The 17,104-nt window shown below is 39.2% G+C and overlaps 2 protein-coding genes across 5 annotated transcripts in view; one reads left to right on the forward strand and one right to left on the reverse strand.

Moving 5' to 3' along the window:
- IFT88 (intraflagellar transport 88) overlaps positions 1 to 5,369 on the reverse strand; it is a 43,701-nt gene extending 38,332 nt beyond the window's left edge. Inside the window, exons 1-7 of one of the 4 annotated variants that reach the window (XM_027652671.1) lie at positions 5,114 to 5,369; positions 4,298 to 4,391; positions 3,293 to 3,355; positions 2,483 to 2,539; positions 698 to 751; positions 333 to 402; positions 187 to 256 (exon numbers count right to left, since the gene is read on the reverse strand). In XM_027652671.1, the coding sequence (XP_027508472.1) occupies positions 187 to 256; positions 333 to 402; positions 698 to 751; positions 2,483 to 2,539; positions 3,293 to 3,355; positions 4,298 to 4,387 (404 nt within the window). In that variant the 5' untranslated portion in view covers positions 4,388 to 4,391; positions 5,114 to 5,369. Of the gene's footprint in view, positions 1 to 186; positions 257 to 332; positions 403 to 697; positions 752 to 2,482; positions 2,540 to 3,292; positions 3,356 to 4,297; positions 4,392 to 4,499; positions 4,867 to 5,113 lie in introns of those variants that run through there. The other 3 variants (XM_027652652.1, XM_027652662.1, XM_027652681.1) reach the window with 3 other exon arrangements.
- An 8,674-nt stretch (positions 5,370 to 14,043) lies between these two features.
- Positions 14,044 to 17,104, forward strand: part of CRYL1 (crystallin lambda 1) — a 48,588-nt gene continuing 45,527 nt past the window's right edge. Inside the window, exons 1-2 of the mRNA XM_027652700.1 lie at positions 14,044 to 14,157; positions 16,552 to 16,659. Of these exons, the coding sequence (XP_027508501.1) occupies positions 14,126 to 14,157; positions 16,552 to 16,659 (140 nt within the window). The 5' untranslated portion in view covers positions 14,044 to 14,125. The remainder of the gene's footprint in view (positions 14,158 to 16,551; positions 16,660 to 17,104) is intronic.

The following is a 17,104-nucleotide window of genomic DNA, read 5'->3' on the forward strand; positions in this document are numbered from 1 at the left end:
AAGTCAGTGCAACTGCTCCAGCAAGTCAGCTAACCACATGCATACTGTTTGTGGTATTATTCCACAAAGTTAAGAGTTTGGCCTCTCAAGGTTTTGTAACTGCCTGGATGTTTTTGAACTCTATGCATGGTTGGCTTTCTGTTGCTGTTAATGCTTTGAAATAATTTAATGCAAAACTGAACAAACCTGTCTGAATTTTTCTTTTCCAGAGGTGGAGCAGGACCTCTTGTTTGGCCAAGAGGATCAAATGAAGAACCTGCAAAATTAACAGCGTACTGAAAATTGTAAAATAACATCTCCCTGGGGCAGCTGGCAGTTTCTACAAACCATACCTCTCATAGCTGCCTTAGTATAACCTGCAGCTTGCACTGCTGTCATTGGTCGAGAAACTCCATCCTCAAACAAAGAAGAAGATATATTAAAATAGACTTACTAAAAATTTATATTGTGGACAATACAGACATCATTATATGTATTTATAAATATATAATTTTATATATTTTATTATTTATATATAATTATATACTACAAAACCTTTACATACAAAAATTAGTTACCACTCACTAAACTGAAAACATTTTTTAAAATGCTTTTATTGCTTAAATATTACAAAGTTTTAAAAATACTTGTATCAAACACTTATCAGAAAACTTTATTGTTCCAAATGAATATAAAATGTACATATTGAAACCTTTACCTGTATACCTCCTGTCATTGGTCTTCCCATAGATGAAGGTAAAGTTGCCCTTGGCTACAAAAATAAGTAAATTGTTTGAAACTGGCATTCAGAAAGCCTAAGAAGCCTATGTACAGTCTTCTCAACGCTGAGATTTAAAAGTTGAGCTCTCACATAAGTTCACAGAACAGTTCCCATTTATGTTATTCATAAACAATATACTGCCAGTGCCTGGCAGACTTAAAGATGTTGAACACTTCTGTTAGCACAAATTTGCAATAAAGTTTTTTTTATGTATTTGGATACTTCTGTCAACTCTTTTAAAAAGAAGTATATAGAAAATTATCTGAGGCAGCAGTGCTTTCCATTATTAAATTATTGAAATTACTATCTTCAAATTGAACAAGTAATTTACATAAGTAAAATTCTGAGCAGAGCTGATAAAATCTGTCCCTGAATTAATTCTTAAGTTTTACTTTATGCAGATTTATTTTATCATAAATACAGCTACACTTTTTAACTGCCAACGGATATCTCTTCCATTTCCTGAATGACACATACTGTCTTCCTGCAGAAGGTTAAAAATGTAAAGAAACAAATCTGAAATACTTATTAGTAAGTGCTAAAGCTTGCTACAAATATACAATACAAATGGACAAAAATTAAGGGTTTCAGGCCATGAAAAAGTATTCCCCTACTTCCCACTCAAAGGCCTATGTTTTACTATTATACTCACTGTCCACATACACCATGATTGTTTTTCATTTTTACTGCTAAGGATGAATGTACCTTAGCAAGGATTATTGTGTAGGAGAAGCAAATCCCTGGAGCAAAAGATACAGTATTGTGGACAATGCCTTGGAAATTCTAGCTCTGTTATTGCAGATAAACAACTCAGTCTTTATTATCCCAAGGAAGTGCCTTTTTGTGCACTCATTTAACAAGACAGCTTTTCCCCTTACAGCTTGGTATTACACTGGTATTACACTTGGTATTATATGCAAACACAATTGCTAAGAAAAAGCAGAACAAAAGTCTGAGCAATCTGATCTAGTTGAAGATGTCCCTGCTCTTTGCAGGGGTGTTGGACTAGCTGACCTTTAAAGGTCCCTTCCAACCCAAACCATTCCATGATTCTAATACATCCAAAGCAGGTAACAGAAGGTTCAGAGTAAAGGTTGTATTTCAGTGACATAACAGAATTTAGGTGTTCTTGAAATCGTTAGCCAGCTGACTTACAGAAGAGATCTACAGCCATGTGATGTTCCTCTTTTATTTGTCATAGAACTTAAGGAATGTTATATCCAAGGACATTATTTTTTTTAAGTTTTACTGAGTCAGGCTAACAGGTTTAAAATTTATCAGAATATGGTTTAATCTGGTTTGTTAAGAGTTACAACAGGCTAAGAATACCTAAGACCAAAACCAACTTTTTCCAATTAAACTAGAGGTGTTTCAAAGACATATTTTTTAAGATTGATTTCACCTTAACTTCCAGAAAATTTTCCCAAGCCAAAATAGCAAGCTATTCATTTTCCCCGGCAAGAGAACCTGGTTAATTGCTTGGATTCTAATGTCTTATCAAGTATGGAAGTAGATTTACAGTATGGTTTGGGAGAAAAAAGAAAATAACGGGTGACCTAGTTAACTAACAATTCCTTGACCAAGTGCAGAGTTGTGAAGTAAATTTAACAAATCCATGCATTTCATTGGAAAGAAATCCTCAATTAAAAAGACCTCACTTTGTGCGAGGAATTAAATGTTACATTTAATTTTCATTAGGGATACAACAGAACAAAAACCTACCCCAAATCCAGTAGCTAAAGGTCTTGAACTTGCTGAACCAGGAATTTTGGCTGTCACCTGAATGGGAAAAAAAAAAAAAGAACCCCCCAAAAAAATCCCCACCAATTAACAACCATATCTGTCAACTATTAGTCTTTCTATATAAGTGCTGTAGTGATTTCACAGATATAATGCTTCAACTGTTACAGAAAGAATTCTCATTGTAGAAGCAGATTATTCTGGCAAAGAAGTAACAATCAGACAGTTCCAGCTCTTCTTTAAGCATTCAGTAGGTACTTCTAAAGTGCAGGTACCAACTTCATATTTGGTTTTGAAAACTGATGTAAGATTAAGTCAAAGCTAGATGAAAATAAGGGAATTGATGTCAGTTACATTAATATGGAGGAAAAAGTTACCAGAACAATAGCACCTGATTTTCTAAATCCCACTATCTAGTGTATATTTCAACCTTTTAACGGTACATCAGAGCCAGTAATTCAATGTTTGGAATATTAAACAAAGTCCTTTGTGAATGTATAATTTTGTTCTTGAACAAGGCTTTACCTCATTTTATCAAACAGGAAGACGCATTTTCAACTAAAGTTCCTTGTTGTTCTAGACTAACTCCAGAATGCAATGAAGTTAATCAGGCTCTGCTAATTTTTTACTTATTTTTCACATGCATAACTAAAGTCTGTATCTTCATGTTAGTAGTAGACAAAAAAAAAAAAGGTAAGAGATTCTCAAGATAAGTTTGTATCAGTGCCAGAGTTCGAGCTAAGGCTCTAGAGAAGCTCTACATTACTGCAATGTATTTTCAAAGGTACTTACAGGGGGTCTTCTTCCATGACTTGTTCTTGCTGCCTGTTGAAAACCTACATCATTTTCTAAATCCTAGAAAAGATAAAATAAAAACATCAACCCTTTTAAAATGACAACACCCAAAGCCACAATTCCAGAACCTTCAGACTACTAAAAGCAGAAAGGTAAAAACACAGTAATTCTTCCCAAAATACTTGACCTGAAGATAACTGAAGAACAGGTTTTACTGACATTAAATTACAATGACAGTATTTGTCTATCTTTTTTGGTATTTTAGATTAGGAACTGTAAAAACTCATTATTCTCTGAAAAGTAAAAACATACTGAGGAAGCAGTGCTGAAGTGATAAAATATGAAATTTTATCTCCATCCAAATGTTCACTACTCACGCTATTTCTGAATTTTAACATTAAGACCTGCCATCCCAATACATTAAGACATCTCATGTCTCTCGGGTCATGCTGCAACTCCTATGAATTTCACACAGGATCCCACGTCTAGTGGGTTTGGATCAAATGAGCCCACTGTTGCTCCAATTCCACCACACCAGCAGTTACCAGAAAGTGGTCTGCAGGGCTATCTTAAGACATCCCAGATTGCACAGAGACCTATAGCATTCCATTTCACTGTGAGCTCCAGCAGCAGCAGCTCAGCAAGAGATCAATGACCTATTGGCCAGTGAGTAGCCTCTTTTGTCAGAAAATGTGCTGCTGCACATAATCTGGGAAACACCACACTGAATGTGCCTACAAATAACTAATATTTTATACTTCATAAATTCTAACTATTATAGCATATTAGGTTTCCTGAGATGTACACAACTACTTTGCTGGAATAGAAAACTATCAAAGAATTAACTATTCAAAAAGATCTTGGTGAAGCTTTTTATGTTTCTTGCTAAATAAAGTACATTTCACTTCAAAGCAGTAGTAAAGTTGTACACAAGTTCTTATCTTGTACTTCTAAATTATAATTCTAGCTATGGGAAAGGTGGAAAACAGCAAATATTTTTACCTCTGTATCAAACATGGGATTATAATCATTGTAGCCAGAATAGAGATCATCTTCGTCGTTCTCAGGAGCCAAATGTACATTTTGCATCATTTTCCTGTGAAACATTTAACATGCCAAATGTTACGTTGGTGGCTTTATATAAATCTTTAAAAATGTAAAATACAAATGTAAGGTTTACAAGTTCAAAAGAGCTAGGACTCACCTATAAACAGTATTAAATGGCACCATTTCACAGAATTATATTTTGTTTTCTACTTATACCAGTTATGAAAACTGTTTAAAAGATATTCATCATTAAAACTAAATGATTATAACAACTAACTGTATCACTACTTTTCCAATAGTATCTTTCCATTGTCAGCTAATTCAGGTTTAAGATAACTCTTTTATATTCCAAAGTTTGTCTTTATTAGGCCAAACCATAGCAGTTAAGTCTAATGAAAGGTATCTCCCCTAGCTTCAAATCTTCCTTCCTTCACATGTCCTTATATCAACATAGCCAAAGGTATTATACAGATAAGAAGATAGGAAGAATGTTGTAAATAGAATCTATCATATATGAAGAATCTATCATACACGAAGAATGTTGCATATAGATGGAAAAGTCAAAAAGGTTTTTAAATGCCAGCATTAAAAGCCCAGGTTCCAAAGTCTTTCTTCACAAACACTCCGCCGTCTAATACGGCTGCATTCGCCTGATGGCCTCTCCTGCACGGAGCACAGACACTAAGGAGGTCTCTCTTTGCCTGGCTTCCTATTTTCATAAAAATCTTAAATAGGCAGCGTTTGATTTCATCAGTAACATGAAGTACGTGCCCTTCAGCAAGCGAGCCTCAGCCAGGACGAAGCGCACGGCTCCTCTCCGGCGGCAGCAGCAGCAGCAGCAGCAGCAGCAGCAGGAGGATGTCCCCCGCCGCTTCCCCGTCGTGAGCGGAGCCACCGCGGCCGAACTGCTCCTTGTGCGGGCTCCCTCAGCCCGCGCCCGAGGCGGGGAGTGGCGATGTGCCCGGGGCGGCGATGTGCCCAGACCGGCTCCGCCTTGGTGAGGGCGGCAGAGGGCGAGCGGCCCCGGGCACGGACGGGCCCGCTGCCCGCGCCCCGATGGTGGCCCGGCGGCGTTGCTCCGGGACACGGCGGCGGTCCCCGCATGCACCGCGGCCGGGCGGTGCGAGCGAGGGGGGCCGGGCGCATCCGAAGCCGCGGCCCCCGGGTGGGCGGTGCCTGCTGTGAGGGACAGCACTGCTCGCCCGCCTCGGCCTGGGCGTGCTTAACCGAGGAGGTGCGGAGGGAGCTCGACCTCCCCTCGTTTCTGCAAATTAAACAGGAAGGAAAGGTCCTTCAGGCGTTTAAGTGTACGCCTAATTTCCCGAGTCACAATCCAAAACGTTACAGATATGGCCTAAAAATGCAGACGATTCCCTAGTGCTTATGGCGTTTATATATTTCCCATGGGTATAACTCGGGGCAAAGAGTGAGAAGAGTTTGTTGACTACAGTCGGCTTTGAATAAAACTTCCGTTTCTTGTGTTGGTGGAGTAAACTAGGACAACGCACATACTGGAATAAAAAAAACCCGCACTTTTCTGTTCTCCAAAGGGATTTTAAGTCCAAACGTTCAAACAACTGACTTCTGTGAAGTTGCCTTTGCCATCTTACCCCACTGCTTCCAGATATGTGAGCTATATCCATTACTTCCAGCTTCCACCTAAAATGAAGGTCTTTATCTGAATGCTCCATTCATCGTGTCAATATTTTAAAGAAGAATTTCTTTATTACAGTTTATTATAGTTGAATATATTCAATATTTTAGAGAAGTGCTTCCCTATGAGGGTGGTGCGGTGCTGCCACAGGTTGCCCAGGTAAGTTGTGACTGCCCCATCCCTGGAAGTGTTCAAGGCCAGGTTGGACAGGCTTGGAGCAACCTGGTCCAGTGAAAGGTCTCCCTGCCCACGGCAGGAGAGCTTGGAACTAGATCTTCTTTAAGGTCCCTTCCAACGCAAACCATTCTGTGACTCTGTGTGTCAGGTTATCCATGTTTCCAATATGGGAGCCTGAGTGCTAAGAAACAAAAATTGTGTCACGTGATAGATGTACAAACAAAATTTTGTTTCCCCCTGTGCTTTTCTTATCTCATGGAAGAGGAACACAAAACAGCTGTGAAGGATTGCGGGCTCATTGGACTGCCTACCTTTGTCCATGGGATAAGGAAAACAAATGGAAACAAGATCTGTTGTCTGCTAGGCATTGCTTTGCTGTGTGCAAATAAAACTCTGTGGTGTGGGTGATATTTACTGACTTTAAAGGGAAAACTATTAGAATAAATTAGTTGGTGTTTCTGAAACATTAAATAGCAAGTAAAGTTCGGAATGGGGGAAAAAAAATCTATGCTTCTCCATAGCAGGGAATTTAGGATTACAGGATTGTAGAAGGGACCTCAGGACATCTCTCCCATCTTTATACGTAGTTTAAATTTCTTTATGTCTCTTCCCAATAATAAAGCCAACCTACTGTCATTTTATGGTGCAAATTGTTATTTTATGCTATAGATTTTCTCGTGAGAGAAAAGCAAATATACTTTGATAAAGCAAATGGCTTCTTGCATAGTTGTCAAAGCTTGCACTCAAGCACGTGCCCCATACCTGAGAGTACCTGAGAGCATGTTTCTTGAGCTCCAAATTATTGCTGGCACATGTCCTCTGGAGCACAGTAGAACTCCACTTGCAGGGATGGCTCTCAGGCAGCAGCCAGCACCTCTGGGCAGAGACCTCATCACAATCACCACTCACTCTCAGGGTGCTCAGCCGCACCATTTTTTCCGATAAGATGAGAAATCTGCTCTCAAAACTGAAAAGCTCAGTTAAAAAAAAAAGTTATTAAAGCTTCCCATAGGCCAGTCTCTGAAACAAAATAAAAAAATTAAAATCCATAATGTCTTAAAAAAAAGATGATTCTTCCTACCATTTTTACTAGTTTCTGTTGATATTTTGGAAACCCTGACGAGTGTCAGCTGATTTGCTCACAGCAAATCATTAACTTTGGGGAAAGTTTCATGTGCCTAAATGGGAAACAGAATAGAGCAGGGATCTCTGAGCAAGCCTACAGTATTTTTGAGAGAGAAAATATTTTATGAGACCAATTGTAACCTACCCCTACTGCCTTATGCTAATGGCATAAAAAGGCTGCAAAGACAATATACAGTACAAAGTCAGTCAGAACACCCTTTTTGTGATCAGGGATTGTGCACATTATGCAATGTCAGGGCCTTCTGCTACTCACCTTTCAGCCTCAAAGTCCTTTTTGGAGAGATAAGGTGAAGAGGATATGAGTGAAAGGTCTTTCTACTCTGACTCCCATCAAGAGAACCAAGATAACATAAGGAAGTATTAAGACATTATCTCTTCTTGCGTTAACCTGTTCACGTTCCATGCATGAACCACTTTCACACAGAAACTTCAGACTTGAGAACTTTGGACATGAGAATCTTTATACCCTAAATTTCTAGAGTACAAGTATTTTGCAACATAACAGACTTAAGGTGGGAAAATATTTCGGTTGCATTCCTTGCCACAAATTATGAACTTCAGCATAAGAAATATATATACATTTATAGCACCCTTTTTTCTGCCTGTGACTTCTCACATATTATTTAGCCTATGGTTTTTAAAATTTTCTCATTGTCTCCAGATGCATCAATATGTATCTGAGTGGTAGGTAGATTCTGTGGATAGCTCTGCTATCCATCTTGTCCATATTGGAGACCTGGGCATACAGGTGCCCAGCACTATTCTGATGTTTCAGCCCAAATACCTAGGGCAGTGGAGAGGAGGCACTGTGGTAAGGAGGCAGTGCATCTACTTTGTAAAAGAGGTGGTGCCAAGGCACCACTGGAATCTAACCATGTTCATGTTGTCAAATTTTCTTACCCTCCAAAATTGAGTGTATACACTCAAACCAGTTATTGGAAGTGGTCCCTGGCCTCTATGGACTCTGACCATACTGGAAATTATATTGGCGAATGGTAATTGGCCAACACTTTAATGGGCTATTTCAACCTCAGAGACTTTTAGCTCCAGCACTCAGTCCAGCCCCTCCCAATGCTGCATGTTGCCTATGCTGCTGGAGCATATACCAGTGGTCAGGGCCTTGGGAACACTCCCTGGCCCAGGTCCTTAGGCCTTGCAGTACAGCTGTTACTTTTGACATCCTCACAACAACATGAGAGTCTCAACAGACTTTTTTCATGTTTCTAAAAGCTGTGTCAATCTATAATTTATTTTTTTTTCTGGTGCTGTGAAGTATAAAAATGCACGAAGATTTAACACAAACCCTCAGGATCCTTTGTGACAACACAGGACCATACTAGTGGGCTGTGATTATAAGATATGGTCTAACAAGATGATGCTACAGGAAAAAACCCTGTAATGATGTAAGATGATGTAATTGTCTTTACTGCTTTTGGCTAAATCCAGAGGGCAAGTTGGAACACAAATATGCCAGAAAGAGTATACAGTCCAAGTAACATTATATGCTGTGAATTCCTAATCATTAAGCCAGCAGAGTCACTAGATGAAATTCTTTTACCACCTTCTGATTTTCATCCCTGCCCCAGATCAGTCCTCTGACTGGCATCAAGTTACATACTTGTGCAGCTGAAGCAAACTGCAGATCTGATGAGGTTTTTCTTCAGATACCTTTCAAGACATGAAGTAAAAGATCCAGGGACATCAGTGAAAAATTAGGGCAGATTAAGGAGACCATGAAGCTATACTCTTAAGTATGAACTTCTTTTCCTTTCAACACATGGTGTATCTGTCTTTTTGCAGTGGTAACATTGCAAATTGATGCCGAAAAACCTCGGTATGATTAACTGCTCAGAGACTTTTTCATCTTTAAGCAGCAAGGTATTTGTTTATTCAACATTGGGAGCAAGCCAGCTCACGCTGGACAAACTTGCTCGACCTGAAAGTGCAAAAGCAAGCAATTTTATACACTTCAGCTATATGGTTACATCATTTATCATACATATTAATAAGTAGATTAGTCTCTGGGCGGAGTCTTTCCAGGCATGCGCAGTCTTCTCCTCAAACCTTCATCTCTCTGGTGCGGTCGCCACAGATATCTTCCTTGATTTGACCTCTTCAATTTTCTTTGTTAGGTGACCTGAATTCTTGAAACTTGCAAAATCCTGGCTTTGGGCCTTCTGTATCTTATTCAAACGTCTGGTTTGCCTAATTTATTGCCCTGTGTATACTATTCTTATTCTTTCTATAATAAGGCCTTTGGTCCAGTGAGTAGAATAGAACATGATGTTAACCATGATATTAACCTAGTGCTCATAGAATGTTGTTCTAGCAAAATAGGTACTGGGGTTTCTTAGCAGGCCAAGATATCTCGGTTAACTCTTTTAGCCTCTTTTAGGCTCCCATTTCAAAATAAGGACTGTTCCAGGACCTACAAACTCGGGTTCAGGGGTTACTGGCCACCATCTGCCTGTTACAATCGCTGTCAGTGTGTACCTTACCCTTGCTTTGCCAGTTGAACTGTTCGTCTGATCGGCCACTAATTGTTTTCAGAAAATGGTCTAAATTGAAAAAGTAATTCTCTCATTATAATCTTTAAAAAGTAATTTTTTAGCATGGAATTTTTGACTGACCAGGTGTTCAGGATTTTTTGCTATTATGCAGAGAATCATCAGGTAGCTTGACTGCCAAAGACAGTGAAGCTACATCTAAGTATTCCTCAGGGAATTAATGTATCTTGTCAGCATACCTCTAAAATTACTGAGGGGCAAAAACCCAAAAAAATAGAGCATTCATTTAAAATTAAAGCCTGTATAATATTTAACCTTTCAAATTTTTTTTTGTTGAAAATTTAAGAGCTGAATGATAATTGAACTTAATGATAACTACATTTATTATAAAGACAATTAAAAAATTAAAGCAATGGTTCATACTCTCTAAACTTGAAAATTCAAACTTCAACTGTTTACTATTTTGCTGACTGGTGTATATTACAGCCTTGATGCTCTGAGCTTATTTATCCCATCAGCAGATACATGTTGCATGTTACTTTCCTCTGTTATCAAGTGTATGAACAGTATGAGTGTTAGAATATTTATGTATTAGCTCATTATTTCAGTGCTGTTAAAAATACACCTCTGTAGCACTTTTTAACATCAATTTCTTTCAGTTAATGTTTTCTGAAATAGAAACAGTATGTTAAAGAAGCCTTCTGTCTCTTGAAGGAGATTTAAACATCCATTTTGTATTTATGATCTCCAAGTTTCTGTGCATAAACATATATAAATTACAGTAAGATAATTAAAGGTAGACGATAAAGTGTATACAGCTACTATTTATGCAATGATAAGTACCACATCAGAATGTTTTCAGAGTTAGGTTCTTAATGAGGAATTAATTATGTAAAAATATTTTATAGATTTATATTGAAAAGTTTTAAAAGAGCTACTTCAGAACAGTTCTAAAGGCAGAAAATATTCAGTATAGTTCTGTTCTAAACATCAATTTACTATATAGTCTGTATTTAGTAAAGTAAGTAAATAAATCAATTTATGTACAGTTTGAAAACAAAATTAATTGAAGAACCTCATTATGAATAAAACATATGTTACAGGTAAGGTATATAGAATCATAGAATATGATGAGTTGAAAGGGACCCACAGGGATCATCGAAGTCCAACTCCTGGCCCTGGCATGGGACCACCCCAAGAATCACACCATGTGCTTTTATATGTCCCACCATATGTTATAGTTTGGGTTTCAAATACATTTGCAGCAGGAAAATTATCTTATTAACAGGTATTTCTACTATTGAAGGATATAATTCTATCTAGTTTTTCTGAATCTTTTGTAATATCTATTTCACTACTATTTACTTTCCAATTCCTGCAGATTGCTTCATTAAGAATCAGCATTTTAGCACTATTGGGAGTATTTGCATCAGACCATTTGCACTGTAAAGGACCACCTAAATTAACAGCACAAACTACTGATAATTAAAATTATAGTTTTAATTGTAGTGTAATTTCAGCATAATCACTAGTCATAACTACAGTATGCAAACCGTTAGTTAGAATTCAACAGAATAACAATAAAGTTATTAATTAATTAAAGCTATAATTTTTAAGGCATTATGTTTTCCAAACCATTAGGATCATAGTAGCAACATGCCATAGTCTGTTACCAAACAAAGGTACTTTCTGGTCGCTCTGGTGAGCAAGTAATGTATTAAACAGACCTACTAATACTTAACAAAATGTGAACTATGCCTCTGTTTTCATCCCATGCCAAAAGCTCAGTCTGGAACCCTCTGTATCCTTAAAGCATACAATTCCTTTATTTTCTCTAAAGGGAAATTCACATCTCCTTTGTATTCTGCCTCTATGTGGCTCCCAGTTAATGTGAGTTATTTCCCCTTGCTTGTTACATGACCTTTTATACCACCCTGCTACTCCCTTGCAGTAAACCCACCTGTCCATGGCCAGTAGCAGATTTCAGCTCCACGCATGAGGAGCAGAGAGACTAAAAACATGGAGAGTTCAACTATGCAGTTCCCAACACAAGTTGAATCTGCTCCTAACTGCTATTGGGCTTAGAAGAAAGAATACACTGGTGAGTACATGTTTGCTCCACCTGGGCCCCTCCCGCTGGCAGGACAAGCCCTACTTTTCATTCCCTAGTGGAGCCCAGGTCCTTTCTTTGCTGTTTCTGAGCTTAGGGCAGCTTTTCTCCTTCCCATGTGAGTTGCAGAAGAAAGAGGAGAATCATTGTCCCTTATTTGTGGAGACTGCGAGTAGTGGGCCTAAAACTCTTATGTTGTTACATAGAAATGAAACTTGCACTTTGTTTTTAAGTCATATTTTCTTCCCTTGACTTACATTTCTGATAATTTAATTATTTTTATCTTCTTTTCTTCTTGCAAACTTCTCTCTCCTCTTTTGATCTATTCAGTTTGGACTTATCAGTGTGTCTCATCGCTGTAAACAATGGGGAATATGCCTGCTGTCCTGTCATACCCTAATTATGATTAAGTAATGCATGTAGCTTTGTCACTAATATATTATTAATAATAATAATAATATAATTCAGAATTCATTTCCACGTATTTTTTTTGTTCACCCCCAGAGCTTAAAGGTCCTGTAATTGCTTTTATCATGACCGTGATTAGCTCTCAAACCCCTGTGGTAACACTCCTGAACAGTTTAACTGAGCTTTTAATTCTGCTGAATCCATTTATCTATCTGTAATGACTTTTGTCTCTTATAGTCTGTTGCTAACAACAAATTGAAGTATAAATACATATCTCAGGAGGTCAAAGACTATTAAAACAATTGATAAGTACTTCCAAGTGGGAGTGATAGTGAAGTTGTTCCAGAAACTATGTTTCCAAAGCCCAGGAGATATTAGTTTTATGTTTTAGGAACTTAATTTTTTTTCTTTGCAGTAAAAACTTGAGTTCACAAAATAAATATGCATTGATTGGCTAGAGAAAGATGTTTGTGTTTAGAACATGTGTCAAGTCATGCATTTTGAATTAGTCTTCAAAGGAACAAAATTGGTACTTGCTAAAATCATAAAATGCTGCTTTCTACATTTTTCTATGCAAACCCTGAGCAGCAGAACTGGCACAGCATCCTGCACTCTTCTGTCCCACTGCCCTAAATCTTCCATGGCCCAGTTACGTCCACTTCGCTCCACTAACACTTCCCAGCTACTGGCACGTCTCAGCTTATGTGGATGATATTAAGGTCATGAAGTCAAAGAGATAGCTTGGTTTTCCACCTGCTACCTGTTGAGTGGTATTCATGAAGCCTTTAGGAATTTATACTTTTGAGGTCTCTATCTCCTTTTTGAATGTGATTGGAATTAGCAAAGTGCCAGTGAGGGGGACAGATGTACCAAATGATTATGTGGGCCTTTAATTTTTTTTCTCGTAAACTGGAAGAAATGATAGCCAAACAAAGATTCACTGAGCTTCATCAGTAACTATCAAACCTTTATTCTGGGAACAAATGTATTAAGTTTCAACCGATTTATTTTTTTTTCAGAAAGCTAGAAACACAGGAGAACTTGCAAGTATCTCTCAGCTATATTAAGAGTACAGTAATATAATCTTTGATAGTAAGTAGGCATTTAAAATGCTAAATTTTGTTTCTTTTCAGGAACATCTGGCATGATTACAGAGCAACATGCAGATGAGTAGGAACTACGCCAAACTGGAAAAAGTGAGTAATGATAAGCACACCAACACAAACAGTACATGTTACAGAGCAGCTTGAAGAGTTGACATTGTAATGTCACATTTTGGCACAACTTTAAAAAGATTTTGTACGAAAATCAAGGACAGCAAAAAAGAAAATTCATTCAGAATTAGAGGATTTTTAAGAATAATAAAGCCTTGCTTAGTGCGAAAAAAGCATGGAATTGCTTTCAAATTTGAACTTTGAAATTAATTTGTGCCTTTGTCAAAAGCAATGGGGTCGGATGCACTCTAGTACTGCCGCTGGCCTCTGAAGGGGGAAGAGGTGAGCTGGTCTCGGCTCAGATGAGAGCTGGCGGTGCGGGAGGATCGGGGACATCTCTCCGTGCCCGTGGTGGGACGGGGTGGGGGGGGGACACCGGGCTGCTGGAGGCGGGAGCTGTGCCCGTGTTCGCCCCGCCCCTGGGCGGGGCCGCGGCGCGCGGGGCCAATGGGCGGCCGTGACCTGGCGCGCGGGGGTGGGTCGGGCGCGCGCAGGGCGGAGGTGTCCCCGGCGGCGCGGTGCCGGCTGCGCGTCCTGCTGCCGATCCCGCATCTCCCGGTCCCAGCCATGGAGCACTCGCAGGTTGCCATCATCGGCAGGTAACGCCTCTCCTCTCTCGCGGGTGGGGGAAGCGCCCGGCAGCGCTCGCCGCCTCTGGGGACGGATGCCCGCGGCGTGCGAAGGGGCTCGGACGCCGTCCCGGCACGGCCCGGCCTGCGGCGTGGTGGGTTTGGGGACACAGTGGCGGGTACGGCCCTGCCTCAGATGTCACCGCTGCTGCCGGCATGGGATGTGTCGGGGAGGTGGTGGGTCGGGGCAGTCGGTGGGTTTTGGCCAGCTGCGGGGTCGTGCTGCTCCTGGATCTCGGGAACCAGGCGGTGATGCACCTGTTGGGCTCCTTAGAGTGCCTTTGCTTAACGCCCCGACAACCCCGTGCTACTATAAAACAAACAGCAAAAAAACATACACAGCATCTCTACCGAAGTAAGTCATCCTTTAAGTGTGAAAGACTGGTGGCCTTTTTTATTGCAATGCTTTGTGTGCATAAGTGCAAGAGGAGTGGAGAAATCCAAGCACAGCTTTAACGTCCTATTTGTCAACTGTGTCAAGAAACTTCTAAGTTCCTCTAAGATGCTCCTGAAGTAATACTTAATTGCCACAAGATACAGCAATATTTCTGGCTTGTGTGGGAATGCATTGTTTCATCCTCTCATTGTGAGCTGAACCTGAAGTTCTTGAACGATGATCTGGAGGGGAGAGAAAACACATGCCAGACAGTAGCAGTCCGCTGTACCTTGGTGTAGAAGTGTGGGCTACAGCAAACTTCACTAACAAGACCACTTGAAGCCTCAAGACATGAGTCTCGGTGCTGTTGTGTGACACTGACAAAAGTGGCTCTTACTGTTGGCACTTCATAAACTTTTGTTCCCCGTGAGTGTGTGTGAAGGGTTGGGAAAGCTGGGCTCTTGCTCCCTGTGGCTGCTGTAGCAGTGTTGTAGTGAAGGCAGAAAATGTGATTCTGGTAGCACCCACAGGAGTTATGTGAGCAGATCTGGTCCTTAAGACTGTCTATCACTGGACTCAAAATGACAGTACTAAAGTTTCAAAAAGCACTGTCTTGGGGTCGAATATGCTAACATCAGGTTGTAATGATGTGGTTGTGTACAATGATGTAAGAGTGCAGGACTGATACCTACCATCGATTTATTTTGTGTTCTCTGTAATTCAAAAGAAAAAAAGCCCACGATCCTAAAAACCTGTATTGAAATGAACTTTTTTTCTGTTGTTTGTCAAACACTCTTTTAAGGAAACTTAGGAGTGCAATCTAGAGAGATGATGCAAGTTTATAAAGATACTGGCAGCTCAGATTTACTTGTTTAAGGCTTAAGTGATCCAAGTTTTATAAATGCTTATTAGCCAGGAGACTACAGTAGCTTACAAACCTTGACCATACCTTCCCTGTTCCATAAGTCTGTTCTGTAGCTTGCCTGAGAACTGATGAAGTCTGGACTTACTACAATGAAGTTTTGTGTTTTTACTTTTAAATGGTATGTTTTTAGTGAGACTTTACTGTCTGTTTAACAAGACTAAATACAAAGCTTGACTTTTTTTTTTTGGTCCTAATTATTTCCACTTATTCTTGCTATTTCCTGAAGCTTCCTGTTTTGATCCTTTTTTAAAATGTATACTTAAACCAAAGGCTGAACATGTTCTTCTTTTCTCTTCCTTCTTTTCTCATCTGTCCTGCTGCTTTATCTTTGACTTTTGTTCCCGTTTTAATCTTTTATTGATGCCCTAGCGGCCTTACGTTTTCCAGTTGCCAGAGATCACTTAAGTTTATTGCTGCAAATAAGCTGATCTTGAAAATGACAGGAAATGCATGTAATTATCAAAAACCCCACTGTAACAGTCATGGGTATGGAGTTCTGATCTTGTCTCTATTATGGATCTTTTTTTTCAATTTTTAAATTTTTTTTTTGTGATCTCAGGTTACTTAAGCTTGTGACACCATTTGGGGCTTCCATTTGAAAAGGCTGATGCCTGCTATACATCTAACTAAGTTAAAACCTGCATTGCTTCAAGAGACACGATAAAGTTGTCAGTTACTACAAGTTTCCTCTAAGTAGTGCTCAGTAATGTGTTTTCACCAAAAGATGTAGGCAGGCTGTTCCTGTGTGTATCCAGCATGTTGAAATGCTTCTTCTAAAAATAAAGGTAGTGCTAGAAGTGGCTAGATGGAAAAGCAGTATCAAACCCATGGTTAGGTGAGGTTTTTTTCCCATTTCATGTGCATATGGTACTTCCGAATTGCTGAGGGCCTGTGACTTCAGTAGCTGTTAGAGACATTTATTTTTTCTCAATATCAACTTATCTTTTAATCAAATATTGAAGAGTCCAAGCTCTTTTTTCCTTTTTGCAGTGCTTGCAAGACCTTCTTCCCCCAAATAAGTGCTGTTTTATGAATTGACTGATATTTATTTTTTTCTTTTCAGCGGACTCATTGGTCGCAGCTGGGCCATGGTATTTGCTGCTGGAGGCTTCAAAGTGAAACTTTATGATATTGCACAACAGCAGCTAACAAGTGCACTGGAAAATATTCGGTAGGTCACCTGACTTGAAATGACTGGGGTTGTAATGAAGTTGTGGAATTGCTGTAATTATGAATGAATAGCCATATCTTATTATGGGAGCATAGATTTTAAGCTTTGAAGAAGGCTTTAATTTAGAAGTACAGGTCCTTTTAAGATCAGAACTGTGTTCCCAAGTGTCACTGACACTTGTGAAGAGAAATTTAATTCTTAAGTAATTCAAGAGCTTAAGTTTAAATTCATTTTTGTTTAATTATGCTTACCACCATTAGGTTATTTGTAGGCTAAGTTTAAAAAATACAAACATAAGAGGTTTTGCATAGAAGGGCAACAAAAATGCTTTCAAAGTTTAAGTAGGTTAAAATGGATTGCTGAGGAGCTCTGCTACAGTTATTAGTATTTTATAACTAGAGTTTTTTAAACTCTTAAAGTAATATTTTTGAGTCTTAGAAGAACA

Source organism: Corapipo altera, unplaced genomic scaffold (assembly GCF_003945725.1).
Source record: "Corapipo altera isolate COAL_440 unplaced genomic scaffold, ASM394572v1 0, whole genome shotgun sequence".
Taxonomy (NCBI): Eukaryota; Metazoa; Chordata; class Aves; order Passeriformes; family Pipridae; genus Corapipo; species Corapipo altera.